General features: G+C 49.1%; 1 protein-coding gene across 1 annotated transcript in view; it reads left to right on the top strand.

The window, feature by feature from the left end:
- Positions 1-341: 341 nt before the first annotated feature.
- LOC116968452 (pyruvate carboxylase, mitochondrial-like) overlaps positions 342-20,219 on the top strand; it is a 266,712-nt gene continuing 246,834 nt past the window's right edge. Inside the window, exon 1 of the mRNA XM_033015217.1 lies at positions 342-477. Within this exon, the coding sequence (XP_032871108.1) occupies positions 342-477 (136 nt within the window). The remainder of the gene's footprint in view (positions 478-20,219) is intronic.

Genomic DNA, 20,219 nt, shown 5'->3' with positions numbered 1-20,219 from the left:
TCATTCTTCTGCCGAGTTGACATTGCAGGGATCGACAACTTGATATATCTGCGCGTCGAACGCATTCTCTTGCGATAGACACAAAATGCTGGCGTAACTCAGCGGGACAGGCAGCATCTCTGGAGAGAAGGAATGGCTGACATTTCAGGGCGAGTCCCTTCTTCAGACAGTTCCTTCCTGAACATGTTCTCTTGCCCGCTCTCTCAAAGCCTTGTCCTGTCGCAGTTTGTTTGTGTGTAATGGGTGAACGCGTGCATTAATAATTACTGAGATGAAATATCTGCGGGCAGTTGTGAAAAGGAATGTTAAATATTTGATGCATTGCCTCTCTCTGCTTACAGATGCTGCATCTGCGAATCATTAAAGGGGGCTTCGGCCTCCTGGGAGTGAAGAGGGTCACAGTACTCCATGGCGCGTTTCACAGCACTCAGAGTGTGGAATATAAACCCATCAAAAAGGTGATGGTGGCCAACAGAGGTAAGAAGGAATGGCACAGTGGCGCAGTGGCAACTGGGCAGCACGGTGGGTGGCACAGCGGTAGAGTTGCTGCCTGACAGCAGGGTTCGATCCTGACTACGGGTGCTGTCTGTACAGAGTCTGTTCTGAGGTGGCAGGGTTCACTTCAATACAAATCTTATGTATCTGGACATGTTTAAAAAAAGCTGCTGTAACTCAGCGGACCAGGCAGCGTCTCTGGAGAAAAGGAATGGGTGACGTTTCGGGTCGAGACCCTTCTTCGGACTGAGAGTCTGGGGAAAGGGAAACGAGAGATATTGATTAGGAGTCAGTCCGCCTGGACCTAACTGATCTCCCGGTTGCCAAACATATTAATTCCTCTTCCCATTCCCACATTGACCTTTCTGTCCTAGGCCTCCTCCATTGTCAGAGTGAGGCTAAATGCAAATTGGAGGAACTGCATCTCATATTTCGCTTGGACAGCTCATAGCCCAGTGGTATGAGTATTGATTTCACTAACTTCAAGTAACTCCTGCATTCCCTCTCTCCCCAACTTCTCCCCCCCTCCCTCCCCACCCAAGTCGCTCCAGCTTCTAGTTCTCACCTAGCAAGCAGCAAATAGAGGTCTCAGTCTGCTGAAAGGTCTCGACCCGAAATGTCCCCTATTCCTTTTCTCCAGAGATGCTGCCTGCCCCGCTGAGTTGCTCCAATATTTAGTGTCTATCTTCGGTGTAAACCAGCATCTGCAGTTCCATCTCACACATTTAAGAAGCAGTCAGTTCTTTACTCCTTTCAGGGCGGCACTGTGGCGCAACGGTAGAGTTGCTGCCTTACAGCTTCAGAGACCCAGGTTCGATCGTGACCACGGGTGCTGTCAATGTGGAGTTTGTACGTTCTCCCTGTGACCAGGTGGGTTTACTCCGGGTGCTCAGTTTTCCTCCCACACTCCAGAGAGATACAGGTTTGTAGGTTAATTGGCTTCTGTAAATTGTGTTGTCCCTAGTGTGTGGTTTTGTGGTAGTGATCGCTGGGCGGCGCGGATTTGATGGGCGGAAGGGCTTGTTTCCACGCTGTATTTCAAAAAGGGAATCGGTGCTATGAGGAACTAGGAGAAAGAAAGAATCATCTCTAAAGCCCCAACGTACACTATAACACAGAACAAATACTAGAGAGCACAGCTTTAAGGTGAGAAGGGCATAGTTTAAAGAAGATTAGTTTAGGTTAGTTTAGCTTAGAGATACAGCGTAGAAACATGCCCTTTGGTCCACCAAGTCCGTGCCGGCCAGCGATCACCCGTACAGTTGTTCTATCCTGCACATGAGGGACAAGGTGCAGAAGCCAATTACGTCTTACAAACCCGTACATCGTTGGGATGTGGGAGGAAACCAGAGCACCTGGAGAAAGCCCACACAGTCACAGGGAGAACGTACAAACTACACATACACACACATACTACAGTCTTTGGACACGGTCTACCACGGAGCACTGAGATTTGTTACTAATTTTAAAACCCTCACGCACCACTGCACTTTGTATGCTCAAGTTGGATGGTTTGCCCTGTCCACCCGCAGACTCCATCATTGGCATATCCTTATTTATAAGACTATCCTTATACACACTATCCTTATACAATGTTCTTCCTTCATACCTGCAGAAGTATGTAATTCGAAAAAGCACAGGAACTTATCAGCTCCGCTCTGAGGACTTGTTCTTACTAACTGTACCTAAAGTCCGTACTGAACTGGGGAAAAGGGCATTTAGTTATGCTGCTCCCTTCGCATGGAACCAGCTGCAGAATGAACTGAAACTTAAGGAGCTGGTTTCTATAAACAGATTTAAATCCCTTCTTAATGATGTTGAAGCGGGCTCTTCTGTCTGTACATGCTTTGTTTGATGATGTTCTGACTGTGACTCTATTTATATGTTCTCTGTTGTTTTTTTTAAATTATTGTCTGTAACTGTGGAACTGTGCTGCTGCCTGTCTTGGCCAGGGCTCTCTTGTAAAAGAGATTTTTAATCTCAATGAGACTTCTCCTGGTTAAATAAAGGTTAAATTAAAAAATTAAAAAAACAGGACCCACACAGCACCTATAGAGGATTGAACCTGATCACGTGCAGGCAGAAGAGATGTGTGCAGTTTTGGTCTCCTAATTTGAGGAAGGACATTCTTGCTTTTGAGGGAGTGCAGCGTAGGCTGACAAGGTTAATTCCCGGGATGGCGGGACTGTCATATGTTGAGAGAATGGAGCAGCTGGGCTTGTATACTCTAGAGTTTAGAAGGATGAGAGGGGATCTCACTGAAACATATAAGATTGTTAAGGGCTTGAGGCAGGAAACATGTTCCCGACGTTGGGGGAGTCCAGAACCAGGGGCCACAGTTTAAGAATAAGGAGTAAGCCATTTAGAACGGAGACGAGGAAACACTTTTTCACACAGAGAGTGGTGAGTCTGTGGAATTCTCTTCCCGCAGAGGGCGGTGGAGGCAGGTTCTCTGGATACTTTCAAGAGAGAGCTAGATAGGGCTCTTAAAGATAGCGGAGTCAGGGGATATGGGGAGAAGGCAGGAACGGGGTTCTGATTGGGGATGAACAGCCATGATCATATTGAATGGCGGTGCTGACTCGAAGGGCCAAATGGCCTACTCCTGCACCTATTGTCTATTGTCTATTGTCTATTAGTTTATCTTGGCATCATGTTCGGCACCGACAATGTGGGCTGAAGGGCCTTCCTGTGCTCTACTGCTCTGTGTTCTATGATGACGAGTGAAACTAATCTCTGCCTGCACGTGGTCCAAATCCTTCCATTTTCTGCATATCCATGTGTCTGTCAAGCCCCTTCAATTCACATTCATATCCTCCTCCAACACTTGGCAGCACATTCCTGGCAGCCACCCCTCTATGTGCATAAAAAAAACTTGTCCCCACATCTCACAGAGTCAGTCACACAGCACGGAAACAGGCCCTTCAGCCCAACTCCTCCGTGCCGACCAAGATGGCCGGCCTATCCCGGACCCATTCACCCGCTTTATCCCATTTCCTTCTAAATCCTCCTTATCTATGGACTGGACCTCTCCTTTAAATGTTGTTATTGTACATGCCTCAACTACATCTGGCAGCTCGTTCCATGTATCCACCACCATCTTAAGTGCAAACGTTTCTCCTCAGCCTCCTATTAAATCTTGCCCCTCCATCAAACCATTTCCGTCAAAACTTCCCCTTCTCACCTGAAAGCTATGCCTTCTAGTCATAGTCATAGTGTCACACAGTTGTGGAAACAGGCCCTTCGGCCCACGTTGACCAACATGTCCCATCTACACTTGTCCCACCTGCCTGTGTTTGGCCGATATCTCTCAAAACCTGTCCTATCCATGTACCTGTCCAAATGTTTTATAAACCTTGTGATCGTACCTGCCTCAACTACCTCCACTTACAACAGCTCGAGCAAAAGCTCATTCCATTTACCTACCATCCTATGAGTAAAAAGGTTTCCCCTCAGTTAAGTTTTAGTTTTGTTTAGAGGCACAGCATGGAAACGGGCCCTTCGGCCCTTCGAGTCCGCACTGACTAGCGATCCCCGCACACTAACACTATCCAACACACACACTCAGGACAATTTACATTTAACCTACAAACCTGTACGTCTTTGGAGTGTGGGAGGAAACTGAAGATCACGGAGACCCACGCAGGTCACGGGGAGAACGTGCAAACTCCGTACAGACAGCACCCGTAGTCAGGATCGAACCCAGGTCTGTGACGCTGTAAGGCAGTGGCGCTACCACTAGGCCATTGTGCCGTCCAGGTTTCTGTTAAATCTACCCCCCTCACCTTGAAATGTCTTTGACATTTCCACCCGAAGATTGTGCACAAACATACAATCTACTTAAAAAGATTGGAGATAATCAACAACTTCAGTTGGGTCAATAATACTCCCATAGAGGGAGTACAGAGAAGGTTCACCAGACTGATTCCTGGGATGTCAGGACTTTCATATGAAGAAAGACTGGATTGACTCGGCTTGTACTCGCTAGAATTTAGAAGATTGAGGGGGGATCTTATAGAAACGTACAAAATTCTTAAGGGGTTGGACAGGCTAGATGCAGGAAGATTATTCCCGATGTTGGGGAAGTCCAGAACTAGGGGTCACAGTTTAAGGATAAGAGGGAAGTATTTTAGGACCGAGATGAGAAAATCATTTTTTACACAGAGAGTGGTGAATCTGTGGAATTCTCTGCCACAGAAGGTAGTTGAGGCCAGTTCATTGGCTATGTTTAAGAGGGGGATAGATGTGGCCCTTGTGGCTAAAGGGATCAGGGGGTATGGAGAGAAGGCAGGGATGGGATACTAAGTTGGATGAGCAGCCATGATCATATTGAATGGCGGTGCAGGCTCGAAGGGCCGAATGGTCTACTCCTGCACCTATTTTCTATGTTTCTATGTTTCTAATAATGAAAAAAATATACTTATGGTAGGAGACTACAAAACCTGGGTGCTCGAGTTACTCCAGCATTTTGTGTCTATCTTTGGTTTAAACCAGCATCTGCAGTTCCTTCCTGCACACTCTTCACTCATGGTTGGGTTGAGGAGCTGGACATCCGCCATAGTCAGTCAGATACGACAAAGTGGTGAATGGTTTCCTCTGGATAGGAAGGAACTGGTTTAAACCAAAGATAGATGCAAAATGCTGGAGTAACCCAGCGGGACAGGCAGCATCTATGTAGTGAAGGAATGGGTGACGTTTCGGGTCGAGAACCTCCCTCAGCCTGACGTCAGGGGGGGGGAGGGAGGTACATAGATAAGGAAGTGTAAGGTGTGAAAACAGGGCAAAGGGAATGCAGATCAAGGAAAATGTAGAATAGATCATCGTTAGCCCAGAGAAGGTAACAACAAAGCAAACCGATAAAATAGTAAGATTAAACGAGAATTTACCAGTTTGAAGTTTGATCTGTATTTTATGAGGAGTTACGATGAGGGATTACGTGAAGAGCCCACTCAGCACGCATGCGCGGCATACTTCAAAGCAGCGGTGTGGAATCACAGATAGACACAGTTATTGAAGTAAACATAGTAAAGACAAGGAGACATCAGTTTATCAGTTTGACCCATATTATTGAGGGTGGGAGCGGAGGGCACGTAATCCCTCATCGTAACTCCTCATAAAATACAGATCAAACTTCAAACTGGTAAGTTCTCGTTTAATCTTACTATTTTACTTCGGAGTCACGTGAGTGACTACGTGAAGACTTCAAAGCTCTGTGATTTCAAACCGTGTAACAGTTATTACTTCACTCACTGCCGAAGTCCTTGAGGGAGGAAGTGTGTTATCGTAATCAACCAATGAATCTGTTTGTAGAAAAACACAAAGGTATTTGTTAACAATAACAACAAGAATTAAATTGCTCCCCTGGGCTTAAATTAAATATTTGCAGTCTGTAAAATCTTTTCTGCAAATAAACAGGTTTTGCCAACGGCTTATTATAAGATTTCTGAACGGTCTTTCCCCCGACCATCCTGCTGTAGCCAGGATGTGGTCTATAGGCACGTCCATTCTTTTAGCCGTCGACGTGGATGCTGCCCTGGTTGAGCCATCTCGCAATGGTTTGGCTTGTCACCCGACCATAAGGTTTTTTATGACTGACCCACAAGGCTTTTCATCTCCCTCGAATATTTTTGGTTGTGTCTATGTAGGATAGTAGGTGGGTCATGGCACATAACCGTGGTTCTGGCGGGTAAGCCCGGAATTCCACGACTGGATTAGGTGTTCCTGGTCTGCTCTGTTTGATCAGTCCCTGGATAACGACAGAGATCTGGTCTGGAGCTGTGAGCACGCTGTCCAGTCGCAATAGGTGTAGTGACTGGACCCTCTGTGCAGATACAAGTGCCATCAACATGAGTGTTTTGAGCATAGATTGTTCCAGGTTGAGGGATCTGGCTGGTGGCCATCCCCTGAGGTATGTCAGGACCACACTGACATCCCATATATGGGTGTACCTTGGTCTAGGGGGTTAGAGTTGTAAATACCCTTCATTAGTTTGACCACCAGTGGGTGGGACCCCATGGCCTGTTGTCCTGGAGCTGGTTTTAAATCGACAGGCAGGGCACTTCTAGCTGTGTTGATGGCTCTGTAGCTGAGTCCTTCATCGTGGTGAAGGTTCGCCAGGAATTCCAGTACGTTGGTAACTGTAGCGGTTGAGTAGGTGGTCCCTGTATCCAAGCAGTACTTCTCCCATTTTTTGATGCTGGACAAGTGCTGTTTTTTAGTGGATGTTCGGAGGGATGCTGACATGGTGTCGACGGTTTGTTATGATAATCCCAGTCCCAGAAGTGGTTTGTGCAGAATCTGCAACCCAGTTTTTTCATGGCACGGGTGGCTTGTGCCCGACACTGGGTATTAATAACTCTGGGTCACTGGGGAATACCATCGGAGTTTCAATAACCATGTCATGGAGTATTGGGAACCATGGCTGCGTAGGCCAGTCGGGTACTATCAAAATACCTGAAACAGAGTCCATTTGTATTGTGCATAGTCCCCGACTGATGAGGCAGAAGGGAGGAAATGCATAGAAGAAGAATTTCCCCAATCCAGCGCGAACACATCTACCGCTGCTGCCTCAGGGTCTGGTTCCCAAGCGACATACATAGGTACCTGGTGATTTAGCCTTGATGCAAATAAATCGATATCTGGCGTGCCATATTGCTTGATAACTTTTGCAAAAAAAATTGGGGTTTTAACAACCATTCGATGTTGTCATTAAATTTACGTGACCTGGTGTCTGCCACTGTATTTAGCTTACCTGGCAGGTAAGTTGCTGATAGCCAAATATGTCTTCTGACACACCATTGCCAAATTGTGTTGACCAACTTGTCGCATGATACCGATTTTATGCCGCCCATATGGTTAATGTAGGCCACCACCGTAGTATTTATCTATTTGTAACCGTACATGCAAGTGATGCATATTTGTGCATATGCTTTAAACCATAAAAGTCACCCAACATCTCTAGATAATTAATGCCCAGTGTAAGTGGTAATGATGACTCTGGGTTAGTCCATCTATTACCTGTGCTGAATATAGAGTTAGTTGCTCCCCAGCCTTGAGCACTGGCATCTGTTTGGATAACTAACATAGGGTTAGTGATGATAATAGGGCTGTAAACTATGCCAAATGTTTTTTGCCCACCACTGTAGTTCTGATATTGCTTCAGTGGGTAACTTCATGACACGATCATAATGACCTGTATGTCGTTTTTGGTGCCTATACCTTTGTTCTTTGTAAGTTTTGACAGTGCAAAGGTCCGAATTATGTAGCCAAAAATGCTGCTACCATTTACCCAATTACTCTGTTACTTGTCGAGTAGTTGGTAGTTCGTTGACCATTAAATTTTTGCATGATTGTGCCAATTCAACTATTTTGTCTCTAGACTGAATTAATTGTGAAGCCCAAGTAGTCCATGATTGTGGATGGCTTCAACTTAGATTTATCTGGATGTAAGACAATCCCAGGGTTTCGAATAACTGTTTGGTAGCTGATACAGCTAACATAGTCAATTCCATGGTCTTGCCTACCATTTAAGATATCATCAAGATATGCCATGACAATATGTTTTTGTCTTCTGAATATTGCCAGAGCTGGTTTTAGTATCTTGGTGAACAATCTTGGGCTGATGTGAACCCATTGGGTAACGCTTTAAACTGCTATAGCTGCCCCATCCAGGTAAATTTCAGGTATCTGCGATGATCCTTGTGAATGGTACTAAATAGTAAACATCTTTAAGATCAATGCTTGCCATGACGTATCCTTTGGAAATTAGTTGTTTGGCAGTAACAACCGTTTCCGTTTTGAAATGTATATACTTAACAAACATATTTAGTGAAGTTAAGTCAATGATGATGCAACATCCACCATCTTTTTTGGGTTTAGTGAATATATTTGATACGAATTCCAAGGGTTCAGATTTTCTGATGATACCCTTTGTAATTAGTCTCACCAGTTCAGCTTGTACCTCTCGTTTCTTTAACGGAGAGGGGAAAATACCCTCTGGGGTGAATGTTGAACAGGTGGCAATTTTTCTAGTATGAATTGTATCTGTATCCACTAATGCCATTGAGTATATACTGATCACTCATGATAGACTCCCGTGCTTCTTTAAACAGGTGTAATCTCCCCCCTGTTAGTATTACTCTATACGCTGGTAGGAACCAGACCCACCTACCTCCATGGTTATGGGTATTCTTCTGTTTTCTGCCGGTCCAACGAGTGTTGCACGTCGTCTGCCGTGGCGGTGACGTTGGGGGGTGGCGCATTTTCCATGGGGTCCGCTCTGGGCCCTGGTCTAAAGAAGACTTTCGGGGATAGAATGCGGACCCTGAGCTTTCATCAGTCCCATATGGTAGACATTGACTGATGGACGCGATGGGGTGCTGCTGCTTAGGAATTATTGTTTTTGGTTTGCTCGTCCCGGGCCTGCCCTCATGAGACCGAAAGTTTTTTAAAGCCTCTTCCATATCCTTCATATGCTTTGTGAGGTTTTTGCCAAAGAGCAGTGGGTCTGGCTCAGTGGCTGGGGTATGCACAACCCCGCAATGTAGGATTTTATGGCAGGTCTTATGATTTGTTTACGAAGGTTGTGGTCATCTCCGTATTTGTCCACGGAACGAGGAAACGATGTGATGGCTGACGTCAGGCCTTTAACGGCCTCCTGCACGTGGGGTTGCCACGTAGCGGTCCACCACACCTAGCAGCTCTTCCTGTTCCTGCACCCCTTGCATACTCCCGAGATCTTCAGCCATCGTCCCCTCTTCTTGACCAGCCCAGTCCTGGTCACCAAAGCTACCCTCGGGTAAGGAGGAAGCAATGGACAGTGCACAAGACACTGTGGGGTGCCTGAACTCCCCCTGCGAGAGCGCCCCTCACGAAGCGCGTCCCGCTGGAGCTCCTGCTCCAGGAGCCGCTCCAAGCGGCTCAAGCGGCTGTCTCTCCCCTGTGCGGGTGGAGAGACGTCCCCGTCCGACAAGCCGGAAGCCACCGGCCAGATGCCTCTTCCGTGGCTTTACTTCCCGCCTGCTGCTCAGGCGCTAGCGGGCTGGGCTCGGCACGGTGTCGGGGAATAGCGGAGCGCCCGGTAAGCGGTCCTACCGCCTTGTTGCTGCCCCCCCCAGATGGAACGCTCCTCCGTGGAGTCGAGCGGGGGACAGGTCTTTTCAGGCGGCTGTCTTTCCCCCCGTGCGGGTGGAGAGACGTCCCCTTCTGAGAAGTCGGAAGCCACCGGCCGGACGCCTCTTCCATAGTCCCTCACGTGACTCCGAAGTAAAATGTAGTCGGAGACAGTCAGACCTTTCGGAGAACTGGGAAGGGGGAGGGATGGAGAGAGAGGGAAAGCAAGGGTTATTTGAAGTTGGAGAAATCAATGTTCATACTGCTGGGGTTGAGTTGCTGCCTCACAGCGCCAGTGACCCGGGCTCGATCCCGACTACGGGTGCTGTCTGTACAGAGTTTGTACGTTCTCCCCGTGACCTGCGTGGGTTTTCTCTGAGATTTTCGGTTTCCTCCCACGCTCCAAAGACGAGCGGGTTTGTAGGTTAATTGGCTTGGTGTAAGTGTAAATTGTTTCTAGTGTGTGTAGGATAGTGTTAGTGTGCGGGGATCGCTGGTCGGCGCAGACTCAGTGGGCCGAAGGGCCTGTTTCCGCGCTGTAGCTCTAAACTAAACTAATTAGGTGAAAACAAAAAGTGGTGCGGGAGGGATGGTGAGAGAGGGAGAGCAAGGGTTACTTGAAGTTAGGGAAGTCAATGTTCATACCGCTGGGGTGTAAGCTGCCCAAGCCAAATATGATTTCCTCGGGTTGTTCCAAGCTGAGGGTGTGGAAGCCACCAACCTCTACACAAACAAACAAACAAACAAACAAACAAACAAACAGACAGACAGCAAAGTGCTGTCAGCTGGCCCGTGTAATATTTACTGTGGCTCAGTTCGTGCTGCTGGATCAGAGACTTTGGCCCATGATGACAACGGTTAACAGGAACAGATTCCTTTGGTGTGAGAAGAGCTGGAGGATTATTTTGGACAGCACAGTGGCGCAGCAGGTGGAGCCGCTGCCTCACAGCTCCAGAGACCCAGCGCCAGAGCTCCTGACCTCTGTGTGTGCAGTTTGCATGTTCTCCCTGTGACCGCATGAGTTTCACCTGGGTGTTTATTTATTTTAGTTTAGTCTGGAGATACTGCACGGAAACAGGCCCTGCGGCCCATCTAGTCCGCACCGACCAGTGATCCCCGCACATTAACACTCCGACAAACACTTGGGATCATTTACAGTCATACCAAGCCAATTAGCCTGCAAACCTATATGTCTTTGGAGTTTAGTTTAGAGATATAGTGCAGAAACAGGCCCTTTGGCCCACTGATTCCGCACCAACCAGCGATCCCCGCACACTAACACTATTCGACACACACGAGGGACAATTTACATTTTTACACCAAGCCAATTAACCTATATACCTATACGTCTTTGGGGTGTGGGAGGAAACCGAAGATCTCAGAGAAAGCCCACGCAGGTCACGGGGCGAACGTACAAAGTCCATACAGACAGCACTCGTAATCAAACCCGCGTCTCTGCCGCTGAAAGTGTTGTAAGGCAGCAACTGGTTAATTGGGCTCTGTAAATTGCCTCTAAGGCGTAGAGAGAGGATGGGAAAGTGGGATAACATAGAACTGGTGTTTAGTTTAGTTTAGTTTAGTGTAGATTAATTTAGTCTAAGGTAGACATAACATGCTGGAGTAACTCAGCGGGTGAGGCAACATCTATGGAGAGGAGGAATGGGCGACCTTTCGGATCGAGACCCTTCTTCAGACTGATATCAGGTGGGGGGGCGGGACACAGATAGAATGTAGGCGAAGACAGTAAGACTAGTGGGAGAACTGGGACTGGTACTGAGAACTGGAATGTTCATACCACTGGGGTGTAAACTACCCAAGCGAAATATGAGGTGCTGTTCCTCCAATTTGCGCTGGGCCTCACTCTGACAATGGAGGAGGCCCAGGACAGAAAGTCAGATTTGGAATGGGAGGGGGAGTTGAAGTGCTGGGCCACCGGAAGATCAGATAGGTTAAGACGGACTGAGCGGAGGTGTTCAGCGAAACGATCGCCGAGCCTGCGCTTGGTCTCACCGATGTAGAGAAGACACCTGGAATAGAGCAGATGAGGTTGGAGGAGGTGCAAGTGAACCTCTGCCTCACCTGGAAAGACTGTTTAGGTCCTTGGATGGAGTCGAGGGGGGAGGTAAAGGGACAGGTGTTGCATCTCCTGCGTATGCAGGGGAAAGTACCTGGGGAGGGGGTGGTTTGGGTAGGAAGGGACGAGTTGACCGGGGAGTTACGGAGGAAACAGTCTCTGCAGAAAGCAGAAAGGGGTGGAGATGGGAAAATGTGGCCAGTATTGGCTTCCGTTGGAGGTGGCGATAATGTTGGAGGATTATATGCTGTATGCAACGGCTGATGGGGTGGAAGGTGAGGACAAGGGGGTCTCTGTCCTTGTTACGAATGGGGGGAGGAGCAGTAAGAGCGGAGCTGCGGGATATCGAGGAGACCCAACTAAGAGCATCATCTATAATGGAAGAGGGGAACCCCCGTTCCCTAAAGAATGAGGACATCTCCGATGCCCTGGTGTGGAACACCTCATCCTGGGCGCAGATGCGGCGTAGACAGAAGAATTGGGATAGGGGATGGAGCCTTTACAGGAAGCAGGGTGGGAAGAAGTATAGTCAAGATAGCTTTGGAGTCTTCCCACGTCTTCCCACCCTGCCCCCTGTAAAGACTCCATCCCCTACTCCCAATTCCTCCGCCTACGCCACATCTGTTCCCAGGATGAGACATTTCATACCAGGGCATCGGAAATGTCCTCGTTCTTCAGGGAACGGGGATTCCCCTCCACCACCATAGATGAGGCTCACACCAGGGTCTCATCCATACCCCGTAACACTGCTCTCTCTCCCCATCCCCGCACACGCAACAAGGGCAGAGTCCCTCTGGTCCTCACCTTACACCCCACCAGCCGGCAAATACAACACATAATCCTCCGCCATTTCCGCCACCTCCAACGTGACCCCACCACTCGCCACATCTTCCCATCTCCCCCCATGTCTGCCTTTCGCAAAGACCGCTCCCTCCGCAACTCCCTCGTCAATTCTTCCCTTCCCTCCCGCACCACCCCCTCCCCGGGCACTTTCCGTTGCAACCGCAAGAAATGCAACACCTGTCCCTTCACCTCCCCCCTCGACTCCATTCAAGGTCCCAAGCAGTCGTTCCAGGTGCGACAAAGGTTCACCTGTATCTCCTCCAACCTCATCTACTGCATCCGCTGCTCTAGATGTCAGCTGATTTACATCGGTGAGACCAAGCGTAGGTTGGGCGATCGTTTCGCCGAACACCTCCGCTCAGTCCGCAATAACCTACCTGACCTCCCGGTGGCTCAGCACTTCAACTCCCCCTCCCATTCCCAATCCGACCTCTCTGTCCTGGGTCTCCTCCATTGCCAGAGTGAGCAACAGCGGAAATTGGAGGAACAGCACCTCATATTCCGTCTGGGGACCTTGCGTCCTTATGGCATTAACATTGAATTCTCCCAATTTGGCTAGCCCTTGCTGTCTCCTCCCCTTCCTTAACCCTCTAGCTGTCTCCTCCCACCCTCCCATCCGCCCGCCCTCGGGCTCCTCCCCCCCCTCCCCTTTTCCTTCTTTCTTCCCCCCCCCCCCCACCCCCCATCAGTCTGAAGAAGGGTTTCGGCCCGAAACGTCGCCTATTTCCTTCGCTCCATAGATGCTGCTGCACCCGCTGAGTTTCCCCAGCAATTTTGTGTACCTTTTAGCTTTGGAGTCAGTATGTTTGTAGTAGATGTCGGTTAATCTACTGTTTCCTGTGATGGAGATGGTGAGATGGTCCAAGTGAATTGGAGTGCAGGATGAAAATTAGTCGTGATGTTGATGAAGTTAGTGTGTTCTGCATGGGTGCAGGAGGTAGCACCAATGCAGTCGTCAATGTAGCAGAGGTAGAGTTCGGGGATAGGGCCAGTGTACGCCTGGAACAGGGATTGTTCGGCGTACCCTACAAAGAGCCAGGCATAGCTGGGGCCCATGCGAGTGCCCTTAGCCATGCGAGTGCCTTGGATTTGGAGGAAGTGGGAGGAGTTGAAGGAGAAGTTGGTGAGGGTAAGGACCAGCTCTGCTTGGCGGTGAAGAGTATTGGTAGATCGAAATTGGCTGGTTCTGCAGTGAGGAAGGAATGGACGGCTTTAAGACCCTCCTGGTGGGGGATGGAGGTGTAGAGTGATTGGACATCCATGGTGAAGATGAGGGAGTGGGGGCCTGCAAAACGGACGTCATTGAGTAGACGAAGAGTGTGTGAGGTGTCTTGGACATAGGTAGGGAGGGATTGGACCAGAGTTGAAGTATGTGGAAATTCAATCGGTGGGACAAGAACAAGCAGAAACAATGGGTCTGCCAGGATCGTTCTGTTTGTGGATTTTGGGGAAAAGATAAAATCGGTCCGTGTGAGGCTGGGGAACGATAAGGTTGTAGGCTTTGGAGGGCAGGGACCCGAAAGTGTTGAAGTCAGTAATATGGTGCTTGAGATTAAGGCCTGGTACTAGTCTGTGGGGTCATGGTCCAAGGATAAGTAGGAGGAGGTGTCTGAGAGTTGTCGCCTGGGCTCAGCGTGCCAGACTACCACGGCATCTCCCTTGTCGTCGAGTTTGATGATCAAGTCGGGGTTGCTGCAGAGTGAGCGGAGGGCGGTACGTTCAGGCTGCAGAGTGAGCAGAGGGCTGTACGTTCAGTCTACTTTAGTTTCATGTGTACCGAGGTACAGTGAAAAGCTTTTTGTTGTGTGCTATCTAGTCGGCAGAAAGACACCTGCTTACAATGGAGCCATTCACAGTGCACAGATACAGAATAAAGAGAATAACGTATCGTATCAGATAAAGTCCAGTAAAGTCTGATTAAAGATAGTCCGAGGGACCCCTAGGTCAGGAACGTACTGTAGTTGACAGCATGGTTCACTGTAGATGGAAGGGAGGTTGACGTCAATGGAAGGGAGGTTGATTTGTGGGATAGTCATGAAGGTGTCCACAATTCTCTGCAGTTTCTTGTAAACGGATGGGCTCGGTCATAAGGTCAAAGGAGCAGAATTAGGCCATTCGGCCCATCAAGTCTACTCTGCCGAAGGTACACAAAATTGCTGGGGAAACTCAGCGGGTGCAGCAGCATCTATGGAGCGAAGGAAATAGGCGACGTTTCGGGCCGAAACCCTTCTTCAGACTGATGGGGGGTGGGGAAAGAAAGAAGGAAAAGGGGAGGAGGAGGAGGAGCCCGAGGGCGGGCGGATGGGAGGGTGGGAGGAGACAGCTAGAGGGTTAAGGAAGGGGAGGAGACAGCAAGGGCTAGCCAAATTGGGAGAATTCAATGTTAATGCCATAAGGACGCAAGGTCCCCAGACGGAATATGAGGTGCTGTTCCTCCAATTTCCGCTGTTGCTCACTCTGGCAATAGAGGAGACCCAGGACAGAGAGGTCGGATTGGGAATGGGAGGGGGAGTTGAAGTGCTGAGCCACCGGGAGGTCAGGTAGGTTATTGCGGACTGAGCGGAGGTGTTCGGCGAAACGATCGCCAAGCCTACGCTTGGTCTCACCGATGTAAATCAGCTGACATCTAGAGCAGCGGATGCAGTAGATGAGGTTGGAGGAGATACAGGTGAACCTTTGTCGCACCTGGAACGACTGCTTGGGACCTTGGATGGAGTCGAGGGGGGAGGTGAAGGGACAGGTGTTGCATTTCTTGCGGTTGCAACGGAAAGTGCCCGGGGAGGGGGTGGTGCGGGAGGGAAGGGAAGAATTGACGAGGGAGTTGCGGAGGGAGCGGTCTTTGCGGAAGGCAGACATGGGGGGAGATGGGAAGATGTGGCGAGTGGTGGGGTCACGTTGGAGGTGGCGGAAATGGCGGAGGATTATGTGTTGTATTTGCCGGCTGGTGGGGTGAAAGGTGAGGACCAGAGGGACTCTGCCCTTGTTGCGTGTGCGGGGATGGGGAGAGAGAGCAGTGTTGCGGGATATGGATGAGACCCTGGTGTGAGCCTCATCTATGGTGGCGGAGGGGAATCCCCGTTCCCTGAAGAACGAGGACATTTCCGATGCCCTGGTATGAAATGTCTCATCCTGGGAACAGATGCGGCGTAGGCGGAGGAATTGGGAGTAGGGGATGGAGTCTTTACAGGGGGCAGGGTGGGAAGACGTGTAGTCCAGATAGCCATGTGAGTCAGTGGGTTTGTAATGTCTACTCTGCCATTCAATCATGGCTGATCTATCTCTCCCTCCTAACCCCATTCTCCTGCTTTCTCCCCATAACCATCAACACCCATACTGATCACAAATCTATCTATCTTTGCCATTGACTTGGCCTCCACAGCCTTCTGTGGCAAAGAGTTCCACAGATTCACCGCCCTCTGAGTAAAGAAATTCCTCCTCAGCTCCATCCTAAAGGAACATCCTTTAATTCTGAGGCTGTGACCTCAGGTCCGAGACTCTCCCGCCAGTGGAAACATCCTCTCCACATCCACTCTATCCAGGCCTTTCACTATTCGGGTAGGTTTCAATGAGGTCCCCCCTTCCTCAACTTTCTAAACTCCAGCGAGTACAGGCCCAGTGCCGTCAAACGCTCATCATACGCTAACCCACTCATTCCTGGGATCATTCTGGTAAACCTCCTCTGGACCCTATCCAGAGCCAGCACATCCTTCCTCAGATACGATGGGGCCCGAAACTGCTCACAATACTCCAAATGGGGCCTGACCAGCAACTGAAAGAGCCCCAGTATTATTACATCCCTGTTTTTGTATTCTAGTCCTCTTGAAATAACTGCTAGATGGGCCGAAGGGCGTGTTTCCATATTGTATCCTTCACTCAAATGATTAAAAAAGCAGCATGGATTCCACTGCACAATGAACAATTGCACACATTGATACAGTGTTGGCAACAAGTGAAGAATCGCATGTGATCCAACCCCCTCAACCGTGCAAATTAATCCCTCTCGTATGCCTGTCCAATTCCCTTTGGAAAATGTAATTGCTCCTTTGAAAACCAAGTCAAGAGTGTTTAATTGTAATATGTACTGACAATGAACAACGACATCCTTACTTGCCGCAGCCCAGCAGACCCGTAAACGCAATTACACACACAAAAAATGTATTGTGAATGGATTGATTGCAATCGCGCATGGTCACAAAATGCTGGAGTAATTCAGTGGTGAGGCAGCATCTCTGGAGAGAAGGAATGCGTGTGTATTGTCATTCTGCCGACTGGTTAGCACGCAACAACAAGCTTTTCACTGTACCTCGGGACACGCCACAATAAACTATACTGAGAAAAACAACAAATGACACACAATAAATAAATGAATCAATAACTGTAATACTACATTTAAGAAACATTTAAGAAATGAAACATTTTATGAAATTTAAGAAACAGTTAGACAGGTACATGGATAGGACATGTTTGGAGGGATATGGACCAAATGCGGGCAGGTGGGACTAGTGTAGCTGGGACATGTTGGCCGGTGTGGGCAAGTTGGGCCGAAGGGCCTGTTTCCACACTGTATCACTCTATGACTCTATGACGAGGGAACTATATTAATGCAAAAATCTGTGGTGCAGCCAATGATAAAGTCCACCGAAGAACATCGATGTTTCTGTTGCTGTTGTGCAGCGTTCACGAGCCTGTTAGGAAGAAGCTGTTCTTGAACCTGGTGGCCACGGTTTACAGATTCCTGTACTGTCTTTCCAATTGTAACGGTGAGATGGAGTGTGACCAGGGTGGTGTGGGTCTTTGATGATACTGGGTGTCTTATTGAGGCACTATAGAGCCCTTAGATGGTGGGGAGGTCAATAGACAATAGGTGCAGGAGTAGGACATTCGGCCCTTCGAGCCAGCACCGCCATTCAATGTGATCATGGCTGATCTTCCCCAATCAGTACCCAGTTCCTGCCTTCTCCCCATATCCCCTGACTCCGCTATCTTTAAGAGCCCTATCTAGCTCTCTCTTGAAAGCATCCAGAGAACTTGCCCCCACCGGCCTCTGAGGCAGAGAATTCCACAGACTCTCCACTCTCTGTGAGAAAAAGTGTTTCCTCGTCTCCGTTCTAAATGGCTTACTCCTTATTCTTAAACTGTGTGGCCCCTGGTTCTGGACTCCCCCAACATCGGGAACATGTTTCCTGCCTCTAGCGTGTCCAAGCCCTTAACAATCTTATATGTTTCAATGAGATTGCCTCTCATCCTTCTAAACTCCAGAGTGTACAAGTCCAGGTCAGTACCGGTGATGGATCGGGCCGTGTCTACCACACTTTGTAGCCCCCTTTGTTTCTAGGTATTCGAGCTACCGAATCAGGGCGTGATGCCACCTGTCAGTGTGCTCTTTACTAGTACAGGTTTGATGGAGTAATCAGTCTTTAATTTAGAGATACAATGTGGAAACTGGCCCTTCGGCCCACCATGTCCGTACTGACCGACGAACACCCGTACACTAGTTCCATCCTCCACACTAGGGACAATTTACAGTACAATTAACCGACAAACCTGCACGTCTTTGGAACGTGGGAGGAATCCGGAGCACCCGGAGAAAACTCACATGGTCACAGGGAGAACATACAAACTCCGTACAGGCAGCACCCCATAGTCAGGATCGAACCCGGGCCTCTGGCGCTTTGAGGCGGCAACTCTACCGCTGGGTGAAAACTCCACGCGGTCACAGGGAGAAGGTACAAACTTCGTACAGACAGCACCTGTAGTCAGGATCGAACCTGGGTCTCTGGCGCTGTGAGGCAGCAACTCTACCGCTGCTCCACTCTGCCGCCCAGTGGCACACCAAATGTCCTCAATCTTCGTCGGAAGTAGAGTCATTGATGAGCTTGCCATTGTGTTGGGCCCAGGACAGATCTTCAGAGACATGCACGTCCAGATGAATTAATTCCATGCTGAGCTGAAGTCCTCACATGGACGGGGATAGAGAAATAGAGTCACACAGCGTGGAAACAGGCCCTTCAGCCAAACTGGCCCACGCCGACCAATGTGTCCCATCTACACTAGTCCCATCTGCCTGCATTTGACAATAGACAAAAGGTGCAGGAGTAGGCCATTCGGCCCCTCGAGCCAGCACCGCCACTCAATATGATTTGCCCCATATCCCTCTAAACCTGTCCTGTCCACGTACCTGCCTAAATGTTCCATAAACGTTGCGACAGTCCCAGCCTCAACTACCTCCTCTGGCAACTCGTTCGATACACCCACCACCCTTTGTGTGAAAACGTTACCCCTCTGGTTCATATTAAATCTATCCCCTCCTCAGCTTAAACCTATGTCCTCTGCTGATCGATTCCCCAAGAGACTGTGTTTACTCGACCTATTCATCCCTGGTGGGAGGAGGGTGAGGGGGGGAGACTGGAAGCAAGAGAAGGCCAGAACAAAACAGGGCTCTCAACACATGATCTCAGGAAGGGTGGAGCCCACAATGGTCCATTGTTGACTGGGAAAGATGTGCTAACGAGAGGGATCCAAGGATGTGAACTTCAAGTAGCCCTTGCTCTCCCCCTCCCTCTCTATCCCCTCCCATTTCCCAGTTCTCCGACCAGTCTGACTGTCTCTGACTACATTTAATCTCTGTATCGCCCACTCCCCTGACATCAGTCTGAAGAAGGGTCTCGACCCGAAACGTCACCATCGACGATAGACATCCGAAGCCTCACCCAGTCATTCTCCCCAGAGTAGCTGCCTGTGTCCGGGTTTCTCCGGGTGCTCCGGTTTCCTCCCACACTCCAAAGACATACGGTGTAGGAAAGAACTCAAAAGTGCTGCAATAAGAAGGTTGAGACCCACAACGTCACCTATCCATGGTCTCCAGGGATGCTGCCTGACGCGTTGAGTTACTCCAGCACTTTGCGTCTTTTTAACACAGGCCGGAGCTGGTTGATCCATTCCCACAGCCGACTTCCGAGGCTGACTTTGTGGGCCGGTATCTTACCCCTCTCCCCGGCGGCCTGGGCGGAACATTCCGGTACCGTTAGACTCCTGTCCAAGGCCATGACATGACCTCCGTTGGTCTGGCAAAACAGACAGCCCAGCAAGGCTCTGGAACCCAAGGTGTCGGAAAAAAATCGGTGGTGAACCTGTATCAGTATTTGTAATTCCTTGTTTCGGTAAACCTTGCGCAGACTGGTGACCCAGCTAGTATCTGAGGCCAAGTTGCTCACCTCCAATTCTAATCCTCTTTTTCCGTCTGCTTCCTCTCATTCTTTAATAATCTGCTTTAATAAGTTTACATAACCACATCTGCTACCTCAGCATCACTTGCAGAAAGCCTGTCCATCACACAAACCAACCTGTGTCAGAAGGAACTGCAGATGCTGGCTTAAACCGAAGATAGACACAAAATGCTGGAGTAACTCAGCAGGACAGGCAGCATCTCTGGAGTGAAGGAATGGGTGACGTTTCGGGTTGAGATCCTTCTTCAGACTGAAGTGTGAAAACACACACCTCCAGATTCAGGGACAGATTCAGTCTTCAGACTGAGGAAGGGTCTTGACCCGCAACGTAGAAGATTGAGCGGGGATCTTATAGAAACTTACAAAATTCTTAGGGGGTTGGACAGGCTAGATGCAGGAAGATTGTTCCCGATGTTGGGGAAGTCCAGAACAAGGGGTCACAGTTTAAGGATAAAGGGAAAATCCTTTAG

Source organism: Amblyraja radiata, chromosome 45 (assembly GCF_010909765.2).
Source record: "Amblyraja radiata isolate CabotCenter1 chromosome 45, sAmbRad1.1.pri, whole genome shotgun sequence".
Taxonomy (NCBI): Eukaryota; Metazoa; Chordata; class Chondrichthyes; order Rajiformes; family Rajidae; genus Amblyraja; species Amblyraja radiata.
The sequence above is the reverse complement of the archived record's forward strand: the minus strand, read 5'-3'. Positions and strand labels throughout refer to the sequence as shown.